Raw genomic sequence first — 21,993 nt, 5'->3', positions numbered from 1 at the left:
AGATTTCAATATCAGGAGCAAGTAAGAAGATACACGCTCCACCTTACGGTAAGGCGAGTCCATCCATCCACCCTTCTAGAAATTACTATCAATATGATAACCTCCAGCAAAGAGGATAAGGTTTTTGTTGGTTGTCTGTTGATCTGTTGTCTTTCTGTCCGCCTGACCGACTGTTAGAAGTTTTACGCAAGAAGTAAGCTGACTGTGATGACAAAATTAATAATGATTTAAGTTGATTTATGGTGATCTAGATCACCGTCTGGATTTCGACTTTTCAAAGGACTATTATTGTCACGAGACAAGTAAGATTTTAACAGTTTCTTACGTAAGTCTTCAAAAGAATGTTGTTCATGGAGGCCTAATGTTTAACAAAATAATAATAAAGAGAAATCATACTGCAGGTGTGACAGTTCCAAACGTGCGCCTATTATTTGTATTCTTTATCTAGTATGTGTTTGTTTGTTGTTTGCCATTTTCTTCTCTGTTGTCATGCTTGAACATATCTATCATTTCATGTTTGAATTGCCATGAGCACTGAAGGTGGACCTGTGCGCTATACAAGTAGCCACTGTTGTTATTACTATTATCATCATTATAATACACGACACCTCTTCTCGACTTTGATATGGCCAGTAGCATCAGAACCACTGCTTTACCTAACGCTGGACAAAAATATTGATAAAACAGTAGGCATGTAATGTTACGAATGACGATTTAAAGTGTGATGTTATGTCGTATATATACAAGTAGGCCCTTACATTAGCATATTTTGGTGATCATTTCTGATTATACATGGATTGTATGATGACTTGTTATGTGTTTTCTTCGTTCTGTGTATACAATACTTTTCCAGCTAGCAAATTTGACGTCGTTGAAATCGAGTCAACGGTCAGTCGGCCGAAGCGCGACACCGACGATGACTCAGATGAGGTGATCTCGTCGTTGTCCAGTGATGTCGAAGACGAGGTCCAAGCGTTCCTCAACGAGATACCGTCCCGTCTTCACATACCCGTCTCTTTCTCTGCTTCATTCCACACATCTAGTAGTGGTCAGAGAGCGACCAGTACAGGTGATAAAGCGACGTCCATTATCATTATAAAACTGTTATTCTTAGTATATATAACTTTTATTATCATCATTAGTTATTAGGATCATTACAAAATATTATTATCATTTATCATTATTCATGAGTCATCACTGCTTATCATCATCACCTTCATCATCGTCGACTACTTATTTACCGGTATATCATTTTCATTATACCGTCATATTCATTCATCCATCCGTTCATTCATTCATATTCATTCATTCATTCATTCATTCATTCATTCATTCATTCATCCATTCATTCATTCATTCATTCATTCATTCATTCATTCATATTCATTCACATTCATTCATATTCATTCATTCATTCATTCATTCATATTCATTCATTCATTCATTCATTCATTCATTCATTCATTCATTCATTCATTCATATTCATTCATTCATTCATTCATTCATTCATTCATTCATTCATTCATTCATTCATTCATTCATTCATTCATTCATTCATTCATTCATTCATTCATTCATTCATTCATTCATTCATTCATTCATTCATTCATTTATTCATTCGTTCATTACGAATTCATTCACATTTTCGTCCACACGAGATCGGGCAGGTGGCCTGTCGAGCCCTCCTTTCCATTTCTTCGGTTTTCTGACAATATGGTACGCCAATGGTTTCCGAATTTGTTTTATACGATGTTTCAAGAATCCACTTCAAAATTTGTATCAAAATTTAGAATCAAATTTCTTTGACACTCATTGTATTCCGTATATTGATGGCTGCATAGAAACGTTTGCAAAATTGTCATTTTCGTGTGGAGGTTAGAAGACCATTGATGACACATACAGCATACCATAATCTTTAAATTGCTTGACCTAAAATTCTACTACTAGTAACTTGTCGTCTGCATGGATGCATGCGTGCGGCAGAGCGATCCGAGCATCATCACCTTGTAAAGACGCTCCTAGCCCCCTCGCTAGTTTGCCGGCGCGGCCTGCACATCTGCGAACCGTTCTGCCAGTCAAGTCCAGATCAGAGCACCCAGAACGTTACATGTTACAAACAATGTTACAAACATTGTTTGTTTCTGGTTCATAAGGCAGGTCTAGATCTCCCTCCTAATATAATGTAAGTTGTTACGTTATTGTCAACCTATTTTATATCGCTATTGCCATGGTTTTACGGTCCAGACATCCATCTGGTCGTGTTTGTTGGTCCAACAAGTCCAACTATGGAGGTACAGAGAGGTGTAATATGTTAGACATGGTTATTCATATAGGTCTAGTAGACCACTAAGTACTGGTAAACCCGATAAGTGATAGGTGACGCTACATGAGGAATAGGCGAGCAGTACCTCCATCATAAACTTTCTACTAGTTGGGTTGGGCTGAAAAACGATTGTTTTTCAATTTTGTTGATAGCTGAATCAGTGTACAGTATACCAATTACCATGGATGTATCTAAGCGCCGACTTTCTTAACCTCGGAGCGCTCCTTGTACACAGTTACAACTTTCTTTGATTTATCAAAAGTGCCGGGTTCATTAGGTAGAAACTGAAAGTTTAACCTTGTAAAAAAAACCACGGTCTGTATAACGTTAGTGTCTAAAGTGGAAAAATTGTATGTGTGGTTTTTATATGCATTTAGTTAGGTCTACTATTGCAACTGATTGACAAATTGCCCTAGACCTACATCGACGTAAAACACTGAGCAATTCAGTGCTTATTTACGTCGATGTAGGGCAATTTGTCAATCAGTTGCAATGAAAACATCTCGACGGAAGAATATCAGGAATTTGAATTTAGTTACTAGTAGAGATCATCTATATTTAGATCTATTCCCCAGATGCTGATGATTGTGACAATTTTACTGTAGATCTAACGTTAGTAAGGGAAGAGAGCTTGTTTTAATTCCTGGATTCCTCCCCCCCCCCCCCCCCCCCCCCCCCCCCCCCCCGTAAACATAGAGTTGTCTATACGATATAGACTCTAACCAACTAACATATTTAGATCCTTGTTTTCGAGTTTCTAGTTTGCACTTTAAAAGTAAAACATCTTTCAGAAATGTCACTTGGCAGTCACACATTATGATCCCTTATCGGTGTAAAATGCAATCAATCATTTGAGTTTTTAAGTGGAGATAGATTTTAAAGAAACATTGCCAGTAGAGCTGATCATTAGGCCCTACATGACGGCATTGCTCTGTTTGCAATTTGTTCTGCATTTGTCAACTATGTAGATCATCCAATAAGATTTAGGCTGCCATTATTATTGCTATATATTGCTATAAATAAGACTAAAAACAAGCCACTTTAATGAAGTAATTCACATTTGGTGAGGGATACAGTGTGAGATATGTTGTTAATTGGAATTTTTGATTAAGGTGTATTAAACCAGTACAGGAAACTAGAGATTGCACTTAAAGTGCAGTTATTGTTGTTACTGTTTACTTGAGCTGCACTTTGTTTGGATTTTATTTTGGTGGGCAGTTGAGTTGGGACTATAGAACATTAGAAGGATTAACTATGGTAGATAACAAGGAAGGGGGAATAGCTCTTTGTGCAATGTGCCTTTTCTGTATACACAGCCAAGGAGCTTAATAGCAGTATAAGATATTTTGTCAGGGAATTAAGTTGGCCACCTGGAATGATCTTTTAATTGCATTTGTGTTTAAGTTGGGAAATTGTGGGAGACATTGGATTTGGGGTTCCTGTTCTTAGCTGTGGAGGTTAGCTTTTTGGGAGTGGGAGGATCGGAGGAGTTGAAATTTAGATCTCACCAAGGACAGACCTACAGTATATAGGGGAAGAAAATGTTCTGAAAATGATGATGAGCTACTGCTCATCATCAGTCAGTGACAGAGTTGAAGTGACAGAGTTGTACCATCTTCGAAGTTTGAAATACCTTGTGACACTTTGATAGATCAGGTGAATATGTAACTTCGGTTACAGAAATAAAGCCGCTGAGGTCAGATCCGAACTATACACCAATAGTTGAAATCACCCCATGTCTGAGTATACAGCATGTGTGGCAATGATGGTGATGACAGTCACAACAATGGGACTGTGAGAAAAAGCCCACAGTAGTGCGATTGGGTGATGCCCTCCCCACATATCTCTACATTAATATAAAAGTTGCTGAATTTATGGTAAATCTATAGAGTATATACATCATAATGTGCAAATAGGATTTCAGGCACACTTGAGGTGCAAGGCTCTAAACTTTTATCAACCAAGTTGTTTGATGTCTTCACCAAGGAATAAACAGGAATGACACTATTTGATATCACAGTGCATGCTCATGACAGGATTCTAGGAAATGGGGTAGGCCTATACAAATGGTAGTCCACTAAATACATTAATTTGAGAATAGATTTAGTAAATTTCTGTCTAGTCATCTGCAGCGATGCTTCCCAAGAAATCATGAACCATTGGCCAAACATTGAACAATACGATCGATAGTAATTCATGTTTGATATTTTGTCTGAAACCGAACCAGCTTTGCCGGTGAGGCTGCAAGGAGGCGATTCACCGCTGGAGGGGAGAGTTGAGGTGCAGGTCGATGGTGACTGGTACGGAGTGTGTGATGACGAGTGGGATATCAGTGATGCAAACGTTGTGTGTCGACAGCTGGGATACGGGTAAGCATTAAAAGTATTATAATGCTATTGATAGAATTCTATTCTGGCTGGGTTCAAGGATTGCTAAATTTGCATTGTGGCAAAGGATAAAGACCCCCAAAATATTTGCGGTGACAGTTCAATAATGTTGATAATAAAGATGAGGATAATTATGCTTTGATGATTGGGATGCCGTTACGATGCCTTTAACAGTAACACTTTAAAGAAAAAGTTTAATTTCTGTCTGCTGCATGTGAAATGTTGTGTCATACAGTGTGCTGTGCTTTTCATCAGTATAATTTCTAAGTGTGATGAAAATGGTCAGAAAGTGTTAGAGCAGGCTTGTACCTTAATGCAGTTGGTGTAGCCTACATACTTTCTGAATATCATTGTTACAAAATGAACAGAGTCATATCAGCCAAAAATTTCATCACCTGGTGGTTTAGTTGGGTTTTTTTTTTTTTTCGTTTTACAAGTAGTTTTTCCCCAACTTGGGTCTCATGCAATGTTGTGTGTGTCTTTTAAACCATAGTAATATCTTCAGTCAAACCTTCAAAAGGCATCCAGAAATATTCTGTTCTTTTATGTGGTGTTGTTTTTTTTAAGACTGCTTAACAATTCTCAACAGTGAAATTATTTCTGCTTTTATGAAATTTTATGACATTTTTTGGCAAAACAAACTGATTTATAGAAGTGAAGATTTTTAAAGTGATGACTTTTTTTCTGTGCTCAATATTTGATCAATTATATCATCATTTATCCATGAATTGCATGACTGGTCATTTCTCTGCATGTCCTCGATCATTTTACCTGTGAAGTGATGCGAGGGAGGCGTACAGATCCGCTGTGCAGTCCTTTGGCTACAACAGAAATGGGTTTGCCATGGACGATGTCAACTGCAGTGGGATGGAAGCTGGCCTTAGTCTTTGCAGCCACTCCGCCAGACACGACTGCTTCCAGTGGGAGGTTGCTGGAGTAAAATGTAATCCAGAACCACCTTCTGCAAACAGAGGTGAGAAATTTGTGTTGCCAGCAGAACTATAAGTTGCAGAAATTGCTGGTTATATGAACATGCTTTCCTGGCCAATGCCAGAATATGGTCAATTTGATATATTAGTCATCACTGATGCAATATCATCTCTTAACAGGTCTAGCATTTACTTGTTAAATTGTCTGTTCATATAAATATCTTCCTGAAGAAAAAACAAACAGACAAACATTAATCACAACTCACATTGCAGTAGGCTGTGAGTGGGAAAGATGATTTTCTTTACAGAGGCAAATGTAGGTGCTAGAATGTTAACCAAAAATAGAAATTAAATAAGTGATTCATTTATCCACCAGTGGAAGAACTGTAAGGTATGGCATCATTATTCCATCTAATTTGCATATATGTGATAGTGATCACTGTTACTATACAGTATTTCGTAAAATCATCTTCTACAAGGATGTGAGAGTTCAGAGTTTAGTCAGATTTCAGACTTTTTTTTATTACACCAAAAACCCATTTTACATACTTTTTTTTTCATTTCCTATGCATTGAAGTATTTACAATTTAATGCACTTCCGACCCTTTTTTTCATAGGTTTCAGATTTTTCAGACTTTTACTCTCACACACCTGTTTCTAAAAGTAACACATTTTTGTCTTGTGCTTGATCAGACTTCAGCCCTCTCTCTCTCTCTCTTTCTGTGACTGTGCCAACACTCTTTATTTTCTATTCTATTCAGCTCGATCATGGTGTGCATATACCCCTGAAAACTGTATTCACCCTGTCTAGTTTCCCTCCTAACCAAGTTCAGACTAACTTTCCCTACCAAACCAAAGCCTTTCCTGCAATTCTGATGGAGGGAGACCTTGAATGCAAGTTTGATCGCAGCCATTTAACAATTGGCATTCTCTCCCTGCAGTTCATGGGAGCCATGAACTGTCTTGTGATGCAAACATCAAAAGCAAATTATGTGACGGCATTGTAGTTTTGTGTGAGGTTCTTTTAGTCACTGAATGGTATTTAAAAGAATTGCTAAAAGCACTGAGGCTTACTGATGGAAGTCTTTTTGAAATTTGTGTCCTCTATATCCTTTATGTTTCTTGCTCTTTCTTTATTTGTTTTTTTTTTTTTTTTTGGGGGGGGGGTTGTTTGTGGGGGGGGGGGGGGGGGGGGGCAGAAAAAAGGAAGGAAACCAACTGTTCCCTGAAAACATCCACATAATGTTTGTTTTCCTGTATACCTCGTTTGGTCCCACATGTGAAATTACAGTGCATCGTTCCTGACCCTGTCAAAAAAACTCTAGATAGTACTGTAGATACTACCACAAAGTACAAATTACTATGATACAGCATTAATGCATGGAAATGTTTGCTAAGTTGGACAGTAAATTATTTAGCTACCATTAAGAAGGATCAACTCCTCTGCAAAATCTGCCCAACCTCGAACCTTGACTTCGACACCCTTCATATATTTAGAGGAAGTGTACAGTTGTATCTTTGATATCAATATAGATCTACTAAAACAATCTACAAAAACAGATGGAGTTCTTTGAGTGGAAGAAAGAAAAGATGCTGTAACTGAAGAGCTTGTGACAGAAAAATTCTACAACTAAGTGGACAAAGTTGATTTTTTTTTTTTTGGGGGGGGGGAAAAAAACATGTCACACATCAGTGTATTGTTTTATCATACAGAATTTTCATGATATGAGTTTTACCACACAATGTAATTATGTCTGTGATTATCAGAAAAGAGTAAGAGGTGCAAGGACCAATGCTTTTAAGAGCATTACTTTTAGTTAATTGGTGGCTTTTTCTGATTGATCAGTTTTGCTCTCATGTGCAAAAGCCCATGAAAGTGAAGTGAGTAGTGGTATAGTTGTAGTACCCTATTATTTAGATTTCCCAAACTTCCCAATCTATACAACTCGTCCTTATTTACAGAAGAGTTTTCATGGTTTTTTTCCATGGATCACCACAATGCAATAGTGTATGTGCAACCAAACAGGCAGTCATTTCAAAAGTGGTCCATTTGTTCTATCTCCCCCCCCCCCCCCCCCCCTTCATTCTTTCTATCATATGTATGTCATTACTTTTTGATGCTGGCATTACCCAATTTGAAAGTGATCTCCCATTACTGGGGCCTTATATATACCATTTATCTAAGGGAAATGAGGTTATTGCAACAGTGAACAACTTAGTCAAGTGGCTCTGCATACAAAGAAAAAAAGAAAAGAAAAAGAGTGCATGTTATTGTGCTTTGTGTACAATGTCATAGGGAATGTTGTTTCTTATTACTGATATTAAACAAGGCTTTTGTGTCTGCACTTGGAATAATATAATGGATGATTTTTCTCAATTGACAGAGCACTTTGTCAGTCACTAGAGCATGAAAGCAATTTGTCTGGCTCCGACACAGAGTGTGATTTTGATTGATTTCTATGGAGATGCGGGAGGGTGCTACAGACCCATTTTTGTGCCTGCCAGGCTGAACCACCAGAATTGTTGAGCAGATTGAATGAGTAGGCACTTGCCAGCTTTAATGGCAAATTTCGGACCAGTTAGAATTTCGTCTGAGAAGAAAGAATGATATTTTACTTGCACATAAGTGAAAATTTGATCAAATTTCAGATAAAATTAAGGGAGTCATATAATTGTGAAGCCTTGCTCATGAAGAAAAAAAAAAAAATTCTCGAACAGCCAATATGGATATTCAGTTGAGTGAGCTGAGGATGCCATGAAACAGATTAAAATTTAGGAAGTATGCAGTTGTGAAGTTTCTCTAATTTTCACAAAACATTTCTCTTACAATCAAATATGAAATGGAAATGAGTGAGTTGATGATGCCATGAATCAAAATCAGATTAGAAGTTGAAGTTTAGTTGTGAAGTTTTCCTAATTTTCACAAAAACATTTCTCTAACAGTTAAATACGAATATGCAAATGAGTGAGTTGATGATGCCGCCATGGATCAAAATCTGATTAGAATTAGGATGTTATGTAGCTGTAGTTGACTCTTACAGTCAACATGATTATGCTAGTGAATGAGTTATTGATGCCATTGCCTCACAACTTGCCATGTAGTGTGAATGCAAAATCTTAAAATTTCCATTATTTTTTTTGAAATTTGAATGCAATTATGTCCCAGTCGTAAATCCTATACCGACAGATCAAGTTATTCATCCAGAAATGATATTGTGTTTTACACTTTATAACTGAAATATTGAATTTTTGGCAGTTTTGAGTTCACAATCAATGGAAAATTGTGAAGAGATAACATGGTAACTCACTCATATGCATCACTATCAAATATTCCAGAACTGTGTAGCAAAATGAGCAAAATTTCACAATTTCATAACTTCCCTAATTTTTATCAGATTTTTTTTTAAAGTACTGTTGTGCATGTGAAATTAACTCTTTCTTTTTAGACTAGCTTTATAGTGGTCCAAAATTTCCCTGTAAGGATAGGACTGTTGTGCATGTTAAATTCTACTCTTTCTTATCAGAGTAACCCTTAAGTGGTCCCAAAACTCCCTGCAAGTAAATGGCCGTCGTCCAAATAGATTATTTTGGCTTACCTTGTAGAAGAAAGTATCCTATGGAATGCCCTGAGTGTAGTCATGATCTGACAAATGTTGGCCTGTGTTTCTTGGTTCCTGCGGCATGCCACAGAATTTAACAGCCTGCGTGCAGTTCTTGCCATATAGATGCCAAGGTATGTTTGTGGACAAAAGAAATACGTATTGTATGTGGCGCAATTAATTGCAGTAGGTGCAGCTACAATACAGTGATGCACATTTCTGATAGATGCACCAGTGTTTGCAAGTTTGCTTCTTATAGCGCGTCAATCATCACGTGGATGGTTGGCAAAGCATCCACTGAGTTCCCAAGCTTTTTTGGGTGGAATGGTGCATCTCAAAAACAGACCCAGCAAGTTTTGCTCTGTACAACATCGTACCTGTAGTTGCAAGGTCTGCAGGGCTGGTACCTCCACCGAATTCGCCCGGCGTGGTGGTGCGCGTCAATCTCGGTAGCTTGCCACACTGGCTGCGGGATCTGCTGGGACCACCACTACCGGAATCCAGCTCAGACACCGCGGAATCAACAACAGATGAATGGAGCCAAGACTCGGAATCCAGTCCCTCCGACTCAGCTGGATCAGATAGTGCAGCTACAAGTGGATCACAGGGTAACTTCAAGATTTAGGGCAAGATAGTCCATTGTACAATTTTGGTTGTTGTTGTTTTTTCTGTTGCCTTTTTTTTTGTGGGGAGGAGGGGAAATGGCAACTTCTTCATATTAGTGAAGTTCCTTGCCATGGAGTAGCCTTTCTCTCAAAGTGCAACAAACTGTTCATATCGGTATCCAGAAGGATGGCCAGTGACCATGTTTGTGACCCTGCTTGAAGAGCAAACTCTAGCCTCAGCCCCTGTTGATGGCTACAAGAAGGTGAACTGGTACTATAGCAGGAGTACCTTTACAGACTGAGGGAAGCAAGTTTAATGTGTCAAGGCAAAGGCAAGGATCATAAAGAAATATCTATATAAAAGATGAGTAGCAGCACTAGTGGAGAGAAATTACAGAGAACAAAGGATGGATCAGCCTAACAGCTGCACAAATCGTACAAAAAGGTCTTAATGCTAATCATATCAGTACTGAGGTCAATAGAAATGCTTGTTTTGAAGATATCTTCCATTTTGACCAAGTGTATAGTATATTTGTGCATTATTTCACAAAGTATTAATTGTTGAAGGCAGGTGGCAATTACAGATTGTGTCCAAAGAAAGAGAAATACACTGTGTTGATCAAGTTAAAGGACAAGTTGACCTTCATAGACATATGGGTTGAGTGAATGCAGCAATATTAGTAGAACACATCAGTGAGAGTTTGAGCAAAATCGAACAATCTGTTAGTAAAAAAGTTATGAATTTTTGAAGTTTCTGCTCAGTCACGGCTGGATGAAAAGACTACTATAGCTTGTGATGTCACAGGAGTACGATGATATAAAGAAAGATTAAAGAAAATTCAACATATTTCCATTTTTCTCGCGCAACAAAAGAACACTCGACTTCCCTCTTTCAGAAGGCAGGGGGAATAATATTACCCTAAACATACGTCAGTAGCAAGTCGAAGAAATGTGCACTTTATTCAAAAAGTAAAGTCTTGTGAAATTCTCTTTTTATTTTCCTTATATAGTTGTACGCATGTGACATCATACACTGTAGTGGTCTTCTCTTCCAGCAGTGACTGTGCAGATACTTAAAGTATTCGTAACTTTTGAACGGATTGTCCAATTTTCTTCAAACTTTCACTGATGTGTTCTACTAATATCACTGCATTCTCTCAATCCTTATGTATATGAAGGTGGACTTGTCCTTTAATCATTTGCTGAAGGTTTGTTGAATTTGATTGTATCATTGTGTAGGGATCAGAAGTATCAATCCCGAGTGTTACACCTCAACAAATGGCCAAGACTACCGTGGAACCGTCTCTGAAACGGAATCTGGGCGGCTCTGTCAGAACTGGAATGCCCAGACACCGCATAAACATGAATACACACCGGATCGCCACCCGAATGTGCTGGGCAACCACAATTATTGCCGGAACCCGGGGAGGTACTTGCGACCGTGGTGCTACACAATGAATCCCTTGGTTATTCGCGAGTATTGCAGTGTCGGGGACCCGCAGGCCAGTTGCAATGCAGCAGCACCACAACCTGCAGCACAAGGTTCTTATCGTTGCTCCCAAAGACATTTGTTGCTCTGTGACGTATAGTTGCACCTTGGCACAGAGTGTAGAGTAGCAATCGTGGCATATATATACCCGAGCGAAGAGCACTAGCATGTTTGCTTGCATGTTCTGTGTCTACTAATCACTGCGGTCTAATGCTTGACCGAAAGTGACTTGATAACCAAACTGTCTTTGCTTTTAATGATGACAGCCTTTCTGCTGTAAGAGAGCTGCCTTATATGAGACTCCAATAATGAGGCTTTCTCACCATGAGGATCTGAGGCTGCATATGGTTGAGACTTTGAAAGCTGTACAAAACTTCCTCCCCAGTTGCTTGAGTTGTTTCTGGCGAAAATTTCTGGTCCAACAGGAGAACTGCGTAAACTGTTGGTACTTCTCGAAGCTCTGCATGGTCCGCTGCTCAATGTACCAAGACTTTGGTTTCATAGTGTCCACTCTTTCCATCAGGTAGAGAGAGCTCACAAAATGTCTGAAATGTTATTCTCGTGTCCTATTCGTATCGATGACTGTAGATTGTATCGATGTCTGTAGATTAGTGAACTTACACTGCATGTTACGCAGCAGCCGCTATTCCTGTTTACATGGGCAACTCTTGCACTACACCAGGAGACACATGTAAATGATGTAACTTTTTAATCAGGATCTATCAGTTAAGGTTCTCATATTCCAATACACAAACACGTATCGTACGTATAAAACACTCTCACAATTATTCACTCACATTTTCATATGTAAACAAGTTGATTTTTTTCTCTTTTTTCTTTCCCCCTTTTTTTTTTGAGTGTGAATGAGTTGGAAATTTAGGCTACAATACGGCTGTCTAAAAGGAAGTGCTACACCTGCCGTCACATATGTACTAGAAGCGTCAATCAGATGTTGCAAACTTACGTACATTGTATATTATCTACATTGTATGTATGTATGCATGCATAGTGATATTTTGCATGCTTCTTTTGTATATAAATGCTACATGTACTTAAGGAGACGTGATCAATGTATTGTCTTGCATGCTCATTGGTGCGTTGTCTTTTTATCATATTTATATCCTCATTTCCAATGTTCAGAATCGTTCTTATTCATTAGGATTATTATAGTCATTTAATACTGTGGAATGCACAGTTATAGAATACAGGTTACAGTAATGGTTGCATGAAGATGTGAGTAAACTGTGGAAGGAATCACAAGTTGCATGAATTTAATGCACGTACATCTAAGCTATTTTCTTGCAGAATGCTCTTCATTTTGATTTGTATTTGTTAGGGAAATGCCATGCATTAGAGCTAGGGTAATACAAGTAGTAGTCCAGGAAAAATTAAATTATTATGCAAGTACCTCCTTGTTTTGATGTTTTAAACATCCTCATCACTCTCATGGCACTGGAGCAGAATATCACCAACAAGGACAAGCACAAAGAATAAGAATAGACAGCAGACTGCAATGCATTGTACCCCTGTATCTTATTAAATATGTACTGACTATTTACAGGTTAATGATGAATTATGCTGGCTCTCTCTCAGAAAAAAAAAAAAAGAATCGTGAAATCTCAAAAAATCTGTTTGCGTTTAGTGGCACAGTCACAAGTAAACTGCATATTATTTCATAATGTGCAAATACACATCATCTTCATGTGAATCCTAACGCTGTGCAGTTACGCAGGCCCCCCAGACGGATGCCCTCTCCAGTTATGCGATCTTCAGAGGAGGGTATCTCCCGGGCAACAACGAGGGCACTCTCACCTCCACCACTGTCGAGCAGTGTGCCCAGAGCTGCCTCGACGAAAGGTCGTTTGTATGCCGCTCGTTCGACTTCAACAAGGAGAACAACCAGTGCTTCATGGCCTCCGTCAACTCCAGGGACGAAAATTTACAGTTCCCCAGCAATACACAGTTTGACTTCTATGAACGCATCGATATAGGTGAGTTTTCCAGATTTGAATCCAGCCCTGCCTCATCCATTGATATGTTAGGGAAACATGGAGGCTTTTGTGTTGGTTACTTTCGTTTCAGATTTTTTAAAATAGTTTTTATGTCAGAGTGGGATGGAATATCTATGTTTATCTCCTCTAAATCTACTCTGTAACGAAACCACAGCAGCTGTACCACACTAAAAGATGAATATGACACATCAGTGAAATCTATTCAAATGAGAATTGAATCGAACAAACTGAGCAGGATAGCATTGTACATATATAGATGCACTTGAACAAAATTTTGTATGGCTTGCCTCTGGCATTTTGCTTGTATTTGCATCTGTACTCTAGGTCCTCTCTCGCTCTTCGACATAACACCGAACTCGGCATTGCCGGGCAACAATGTCCAAGCCCTCTCCGCCGTTTCTATGGAAGAGTGCGCGGAGCAGTGCCTAATGGCGTCGTGGGCCTGTGCCTCCTTTGACTTTGCGCGCCAATCCAATCGCTGCTGGCTGAGTGACAAGACCACAGCGGACGTAAGCATACGGAGCGACTTCCCGAACAATCCCTATGACTTCTTTTCCCGGCGTGGTCCAGGTATGTGCTCCTTTTGATCATTAAAAAAGAATTTTTAAAAAATGGTCACATCAGACCATAAAACCTATGTGCTGTATATGTTTTGTGGTAATACAAAATTATTTGTCATTGCATTTCTTTGTGTTGTTTCTGTTTTTGTTTCTTTGCCTCGGCTTGCATGTGACCACCTCAATTGAGAGAGTGAAATTTCAGTCATTGAAAGTGGTATGAATTAAACATCATACAAAAATATATTTGCTTTGATTATGTGCGTAGTATATGGAGTACATAACTTGTGCCTCTGTCAATCAGATATAGTATCTAATTCTGTAGAAATTGAAATGACATCAGAATTGAAATCAGTTGATAGATGTCACAGATACTTGTAGAATTAGTGGTATAGGAACTATATATAAAAGTTCTGCATAAATTGCTTATCGTTTAATTAAATATTGGCATATTAGGGACACTTTGCTTATAGTGACATTATAGAAATGGTGGGTTTTATGTGAATATATTTGTAAGTATTGCGGTGTTAACATGAAACTTTTCAGTGTGTTCTGATGGATTTCCAAGTCTGGTAACAACCTAAATCGCTTTTACAACCCCCTCCTCCCCTCACAGCCATCCCTAATTGTTACACGAGCAATGGGGAGGACTATCGAGGCTTCTCTTTCACTACTCAGGGAGGCCACCAGTGCGCCAACTGGATAGCAGCAGCCAACCAGAATGTCGGAGTAACGCCCCAGAGCTATCCAAATGGTGGTACGTAAAGAAGAGGGTTTGAAATTTTTGGTTGTCCACTCCTCATGGAAACTATACAGATGTTGTAATAATAATTTTATGATAATAATGATGAAGTCTTGTATAGCGCCGGTATCCGCCAAGTCAGGCGCTCATGGCGCTTGCTCCAAAATAAATACATAATTAAGCTTAAATTTCATGTTGTGCTTTTATCAGATATTTTATATTCCCAGGCAATTTATTAGGGGAGTGATATTGCCTGATTGCTAACATTATTGCCTTTATGGATGTAGAGTGACAGCAACTTATGTGGTTGATGTAATGGCAACATCATTGAAGGCCATGCAGTTTACTTGAATCTTTGGAGTTGAACGTGGATGTTTTGAAGAAAAATCAAGCAAACACAAATGAGCCCATGATTCAAATATTTCTAACACCAGAGCACTCTTTTCAGTGGTCACTCTTTCTTTGTTGTTATTTCCGTAGGGATTGGAAACCATAACTTCTGCCGCAATCCCGACCAGGACGCTCGGCCCTGGTGCTACCACAGCAGCCCTGGTACCTCTGCCATCACTGGCTGGATGTACTGCAACATTTCGGTCTGTGCCACGGCTGCCACGAGCACCACCACCACTCGACGGCCAACGACCACCACAGAGCCTACCACGACATATGTCCCACCACCTGTAGCCACTCAGGAGCCCAATGGTATCCCAAGACAAAAAGATAAAGCGAAATATGCATGATGAATTCATGGGTTTTCTTTTTAAAGCTGTTTGTCAGTGGGGCAATTTTTGCTGTATATTTTTGTGATGCTTGTATTCATAATTGTGATTTGCAGATTTGACATATTTTTGAATTGGTTTAAACGGTTCTAGGACAATTAACCCAATGACAATTAGCCCAGACCCTTCGCCTGACCCTAACCCTAAGCCGAATCCTTAACCAGACCCAAATTCTAACCCACAACCTAACCCTATCACTATTAAAGCGGTATTTAGCCAGGGAGTACTTGTCCGGGTGGGGGGGGGGGGGGAACTGTCCTGATATGGGTTTAAACCTGAGGTTCAAAGTAGCCCACAGTCAAACACTGAGATTTAAGAACTTTACTGACGTGTGGATCAATTTTTACCTGCGCAAGACTGGACAATCAATAATGTAAAAATGAATGATGAGAGCCAATCAAGTTGTGAACACTAAAATCACACAACCGTTCCCTGTGCATGGTGTTGTGGCGATCATTTCCGTGTCATAAACTGCACAGCTTTGGTGGCGAGATAAGCACCACTGTTATAGTTTCCCTTGGCAGGCCTTTCGGTTCAAATTGGACAGAAACTGTGGTGAGAAGTTTTTGCAGAGAAGCCACCCATTTTACTAAAAATGATATTAACACTAATCAACAATAATAAAATGTTTCATACAAAATGTTTCCAAGTGCTGAACATTTAAGCAACACAGAAAGCTATGCTTATACGAGGGTCAAATTGATGATGATCATTTTACATACATTTTAATACAACGTACTATTTTTGTAAAGCTTTAACTAGAACCTTCTTTTCTGCTGAATTTTTGAAAAACAGCACTACACACAATCAGGGATTTTGCTTTTTTTTTTATATAGATATCCTTGGGAAATGTTGAGCATTTTCAAACTTCAGTACCTCCTTGGTCTCACCCTGGTTCCTCTTTAGCTATCTCACAGGAAGTGATCTCTACCATCTCCCATTTCCCCTATTATCCTGTTAGTGCTCCCATCTTTACTAAAGTCTGTCAGTAAATGTTTTACTCCAAAGCCCCTCACCTCATATGGATGGAAATTGATTTTCTTTTGTTTTGTTTTGTTTTTTGGTTATATCAGGATTATGAGGGTGCCAGAGTATTGAAGTATGTGATCATTACCTAAAGGATTTTTATAGTTTTATTTCATGCAATGCATTAAGCGTTGAACAAGCAAATCCTTCCTCAGGCTCGGAGACCAGCAACAAGGAGGAGAAACAAAAGAGACATTAAAGAATAAGAGTGTTAACAAATCAGTGTAGTTTCTTGGTATGCAGATGTCATTCTAACTGCTTCTCGTTAATATTCTCGTCAATCATTTTTGCACCCTCAGTCCCAGTTCCCATATCAAGGGGCAAGCCAGCTTTCCAGAGCTCAGATTATATGAGCGGGTCATTCATTCCTCATGCAAGACTTGCAGTGGACGGAAATCCCAATTCGAACTTTGCTCGTGGCAGCTGCTCCAGAACACGTACGTATTTCGCAATATCTACAGTACAGTTCGAGTTCTGTCATAAACAACGCTTTATCGTGATTATCCAGGACAAAAGAGAAAGTCTGCCGTATTTACCTTTGTCAGATTTATTGATGATGACATCACCGTATGCAATTTGCATCCATGTGAATATTATTTGTGATGTAGAGTTTCTTTCAAAATTTACCTGTAGTGCGCAGTGATTGTAAAAAGTATTAAGTAATGCTTTACAATATATTTATGTTACTATTCATTTCTTTACTGTTAGGTATTTCATTTGTGTGTCAACTTACGTATTCTATTATTGTAAAAAGTATTAAGTAATGCTTTACTGTAAAGTATTACTTAATACTTTTTACAGTAATGCTTCTGTTCATTTTTTTATTGTTAGGTATTTCAGTTGTGTGTCAACTTACATATTTTATTAATTGTTGGATTATTTATCCTGTCTTATTCATCAGTCTGTTGGTCTTATTCATGTCATTCAGACTGAAATACATGCACATGAATTCTTTGCCAATTTAAGAGACTTCTTAGGTTTTCGCAGCAGGTTTTCATTGAAAAGAGAATCTCCTTTTAATGGATGAAGATTTGCATGTGTCAGGGGCAGATCCAGGAATTCTGTAAAGGGGGGGCGCAACTAATATTTCTGGTGCCACTTCATTTCATTTCATTTTTTTCTTTTTATTTCTTTTGTTTTTAATGAAAAATAAAAGGGGGGCGCGTGTGCCGGTTGCACCCCCCTCTGGATCCGCCACTGTGTGTGTTGCATACAGTAACTGGGTTCCACAAGAGTACCAGCAAATGTGGTCGGGAAAAAAAATTACAGTTTGTCAAAGCAAATATGTTCCCGTCATTGTCATCATATCTTTCAAAACATATGTTTAATTTATCTTTGCAAGTATTTACTGCAGTGACAGCATGCAGGATTTTATATACAAGTATAGTTCACAATGTATGATGAATGCCAGTTTTAGTTGCAACGTCGGCTGTTCATTTGTCTGTTTTGTTGTCCCCGCCGAACGAGTTCGAGCAGGGGACTATGAAACGGGCTCCGTACGTGTGTGTGTCCGTGTGTCCGTCCGTCCGTCCGTCCGTCCGTGTGTCCGTGTGTGCGTCCGTGTGTGATCAAAATCTTCAATTTGCTACTTCTCTGTCATTTATGAGCCAATTTTGATTCTGTTTGCTTTATATGATAGCACTACATGGGAGCTTTGAAACTCCTACACAGAATTTCAGTCGTGACCTTTGACCTTGACCTTTGACCTGTATTGTACATTTTGCTACAAAATGCTACTCCTTCGCCATTTCTAACCCGATTTCGATTCCGTTTGCTTTATGTGATGGCACTAGGTGAGGGCTTCAAAACTTCTACACAGAATTTTGACCTTTGACTTCTTTGACCTTTGACCTTGATTTTTTGACTTATATTGTACATTTTGCTACAAAATGCTACTCCTTCGCCATTTCTAACCCGATTTCGATTCCGTTTGCTTTATGTGATGGCACTAGGTGAGGGCTTCAAAACTTCTACACAGAATTTTGACCTTTGACTTCTTTGACCTTTGACCTTGATTTTTGACCTATATTGTACATTTTGCTATGAAATGCTACTCCTTCGCCATTTTTAACCCGATTTCGATTCCGTTTGCTTTATATGATGGCACTAGTTGAGGGCTTCAAAACTTCTACACAGAATTTGACCTTTGACTTCTTTGACCTTTGACCTTGATTTTTGACCTATATTGTGCATTTTGCTACAGAATGCTACTCCTTCGCCATTTCTAACCCGATTTCGATTCCGTTTGCTTTATGTGATAGCACTAGGTGAGGGCTTCAAAACTTCTACACAGAATTTTGACCTTTGTCTTCTTTGACCTTTGACCTTGATTTTTGACCTATATTGTACATTGGCTACAAAATGCTACTCCTTCGCCATTTCTAACCCAATTTCGATTCCATTTGCTTTATGTGATGGCACTAGGTGAGGGCTTCAAAACTTCTACACAGAATTTTGACCTTTGACTTCTTTGACCTTTGACCTTGATTTTTTACCTATATTGCACATTTTGTTACAAAATGCTACTTCCGGCGGGGACATATGTTACGCACCGCGTAATTTCTACTTTTCCTTGTTTTCAGAGCACAGGCGCAATTCGTGGTGGTATGTGGACCTGCAAGAAACTGCTGAGGTGACAGACATTGTCATTGTTGTTTCAGAGTCATCAGTACAGGGTAAGGATGAGCTAATATTGTTACCATCTCTTTTAAGTAAGAGTAAGGGGCAGCATGACTCGCCAGTGATCAGCTTATGCCAAAAAGATCAATTTGAGACAGGAGATGACAGATTGTTTATGTAATGTAAGATCAGGACCATACATATGCTTTTATGTGATCACTAACCATGCAGCGTAGTGTCGACAAATATGCATGTTTAATGCTAACACGAAATGTTGCGATATTTACAGCAGTAGCATGCAATAATTGGGAAATGTTATTGGATGTAGATCATGAATGGAATTGCATGGAGCAGTGATTACGGTAGTGACTGTCTGAGAAATATTGCAGAGAGGAGAAGTCAGGCGTGACTGTTGAATGTGAATTTATGAGAGTGCAAAGCTTTTCTGGGAATAGTTTGAGACGGGAATGAAACCCTGCACTCCTTCGGCTCCTTCAGAGGATGGGAAACCTATTTTGAAGGACATTCCTTGATCACCTATTAAAAGGGTAGTATATTTTTGGTTGAGATGGGGATTCAAATATTAACTTTTTGTGAGATAATTAGAAAGAACTTTAAGAGCATGCAGTTGTATTAAGAGGAATTCAATTTTGATGAAAATTGGTTTTGAAATGGCTGAGATATTAACAAAGTGGTCCCAATAAAAGGCGGGTCCCATTTTTTTTAGGACCTGTTTATTTTTGGATATCTCAGCCATTTCAAACCCAATTTTCATCGAATAAACTTTGAATTCCTCTTAGAATTGTATGCTCATTCATATTTCATGAGAAGTTTCTCATTATCTCACATAAAAGTTGGAAACCTGAAGCAACATCTTGACCAAAACTATACCACCCCTTTAATCTGGAATTATCACACTGTGCCATGTATTAACCATGTGCTGTTGCAGCTGAGAGACTCCGCGGCGCCGTGGTCACCGTCGGCTCGTCGCCGGAGGACGCATCGTCCCGCGAGACCTGTGGCCGCATCAGCCGGGCCCTTGCGTCACAGGCCAGCGCCAGTCCCCACCAGAGGCTCCGCATCACCTGCCCATCCGCCATCAGCGGACGCTACGTTCACATTGGCCTGGTCTCGCGCAAGGACTACCTGCTGTTGTGTGAGGTAGAGGTGTACGGCTCCACATCATCACCAGTTTCGACAGGTTTGCACCTTTAAAATAGTCATAACACATTCTTCATTCTTTGGGGCCTGGACAGTAAATCTTAACTTTATGTGCCATGCACACTGTTTGATGTGCGTTCTATTCTTTTTTTTTTTCTGATTTATTCTACTGAAGTGCCATTTCCACCACTGTTAAATTGTATGCTAGTCGACATCCTTGACTTTTCAAATTAGTTTTAATCCCCAAACTCTCGTAGGCTGTACAAAGTGTAACTGAGTGGTCCATCAGACATGGATGAAGAAAAGATGTAGAAATTTAGCTTTTAAATGCTTTCAGAAAATTGATGGCATTTTCTCAATATCCACAAAAGTTCTGGAATGTAGAAAACTTCCATGCCATCACCTCCACTTTGGCGCTTCAGTGTAATTTTTCTTGATGTTGCCCTATCTTAACTGTTTGTTCCCCTGGTGCTTTGCTGAGTTCTTCGGTGTTTGTTTGTTTGCTTGTTTGTCTGTCTGTTTGTTTTTATGCCTCCGCCACGAAGTGGTGCCGGAGGCATTATGTTTTCGGGTTGTCCGTCCGTCCGTCCGTCCGTCCTTCCGTCCGTCCGTCCGTCCGTAATGAATATTGTGGACAGGGTAACTACCAAAACCTTTTGAGGTATCCTGATAAAACTTGGCATGTATGTGTATTAGGGGGTGAAGTTGTGCCTATCAACTTTTGGGTGCACATGCTCAAGGTCAAAGGTCAAAAGGTCAAGGTCAAATGCTTAAAATTTCACTATTTCCCCCATATCTATGCAATGCCTAAAGATATTTTCTTGAAACTTAGTGTATACATGTATTACCCAATTAAGATTCTCTGGTGAAAGTTTGGGATCATGAGGTCAAAAGGTCAAAGGTCAAAAGGTCAAGTAAAATGTTAAAATTTCACTTTTTTTTCTCTGTATCTTGGAAATTGTTCAAGGTATCTTCATAGAACATAGTATATATGCATGTACTGACTTGCAGTGATTATCTAGGGAATTTAGGGTTCATTGGGTCAAAGGTCAAGGGCAATACTTCAAAATTTTACTATTTTCCTTATATTTATGCAATGCCAGCAGGATTATTTTTTTTTTTTTTACTTGATGTATGCATGTATAACCCAATAGAGATTCTCTGGGATTTTTTTTTTTTTTTTGCCAAGAAGGTCAAAGGTCAAAAGGTCAAAGATCAAGTGAAAGTGCTGAACTTACTTCTTTCTCCATATCCCGGAAGTGGCTCAAGTTATCTTGAAATTTAGTACATATTTATGTATGTTCTGCCTGACAGTGATTCTCTTATAAATCAAAGGCCAGGTGAAAATGATAACAATTTACTGTTCAATACAGAAATTGCACTTTTTCTCCATACCTTGAAAATTACTCATGGTGCATAAACTTATGAAAGGGTCAAAGTCAAGTTAAAGTTCTTAAATCCCCAAATACATGCTCTCCTATTCATCCAATTAAACATAGGTCAAGGAAGGTAAACATTCAATACATTTGTGACAAACATGTCATTTTAATATTTTGCCAATTTTGTGAAAATGTAATCACACATTGTCTACATGTACTATAGACCTATTAGGAGAATCATGCATTATGGCGGAGGCATACCAGTCGCCATAGCGACATTTCTAGTTTTTTTTGTTTTGTGACACGCATTCTTTTTTTTTTTATAGTTTGGATGGAAGGCACGCAAAAAGCCCCAAACAGGGCAAATACGTGGTTGTGCGCGACG

The 21,993-nt window shown here is 38.9% G+C and overlaps 1 protein-coding gene across 1 annotated transcript in view; it reads left to right on the top strand.

The window, feature by feature from the left end:
* LOC139728847 (apolipoprotein(a)-like) overlaps positions 1–21,993 on the top strand; it is a 69,151-nt gene that overhangs the window by 10,976 nt on the left and 36,182 nt on the right. Inside the window, exons 2-14 of the mRNA XM_071639787.1 lie at positions 3–48; positions 854–1,069; positions 4,552–4,696; positions 5,491–5,684; positions 9,584–9,847; positions 11,084–11,386; positions 13,058–13,324; positions 13,670–13,915; positions 14,519–14,659; positions 15,125–15,346; positions 16,749–16,886; positions 19,032–19,124; positions 20,018–20,269. Coding sequence (XP_071495888.1) covers positions 3–48; positions 854–1,069; positions 4,552–4,696; positions 5,491–5,684; positions 9,584–9,847; positions 11,084–11,386; positions 13,058–13,324; positions 13,670–13,915; positions 14,519–14,659; positions 15,125–15,346; positions 16,749–16,886; positions 19,032–19,124; positions 20,018–20,269 — 2,527 coding nt within the window. The remainder of the gene's footprint in view (positions 1–2; positions 49–853; positions 1,070–4,551; positions 4,697–5,490; positions 5,685–9,583; positions 9,848–11,083; positions 11,387–13,057; positions 13,325–13,669; positions 13,916–14,518; positions 14,660–15,124; positions 15,347–16,748; positions 16,887–19,031; positions 19,125–20,017; positions 20,270–21,993) is intronic.

Source organism: Diadema antillarum, unplaced genomic scaffold, assembly GCF_040938485.1.
Source record: "Diadema antillarum isolate AM-2024a unplaced genomic scaffold, OU_Dant_1.0 seq00000203_RagTag, whole genome shotgun sequence".
Classification (NCBI taxonomy): Eukaryota; Metazoa; Echinodermata; class Echinoidea; order Diadematoida; family Diadematidae; genus Diadema; species Diadema antillarum.
Note: the sequence above shows the minus strand (reverse complement) of the source record. Positions and strands in the feature narration are given on the sequence as shown.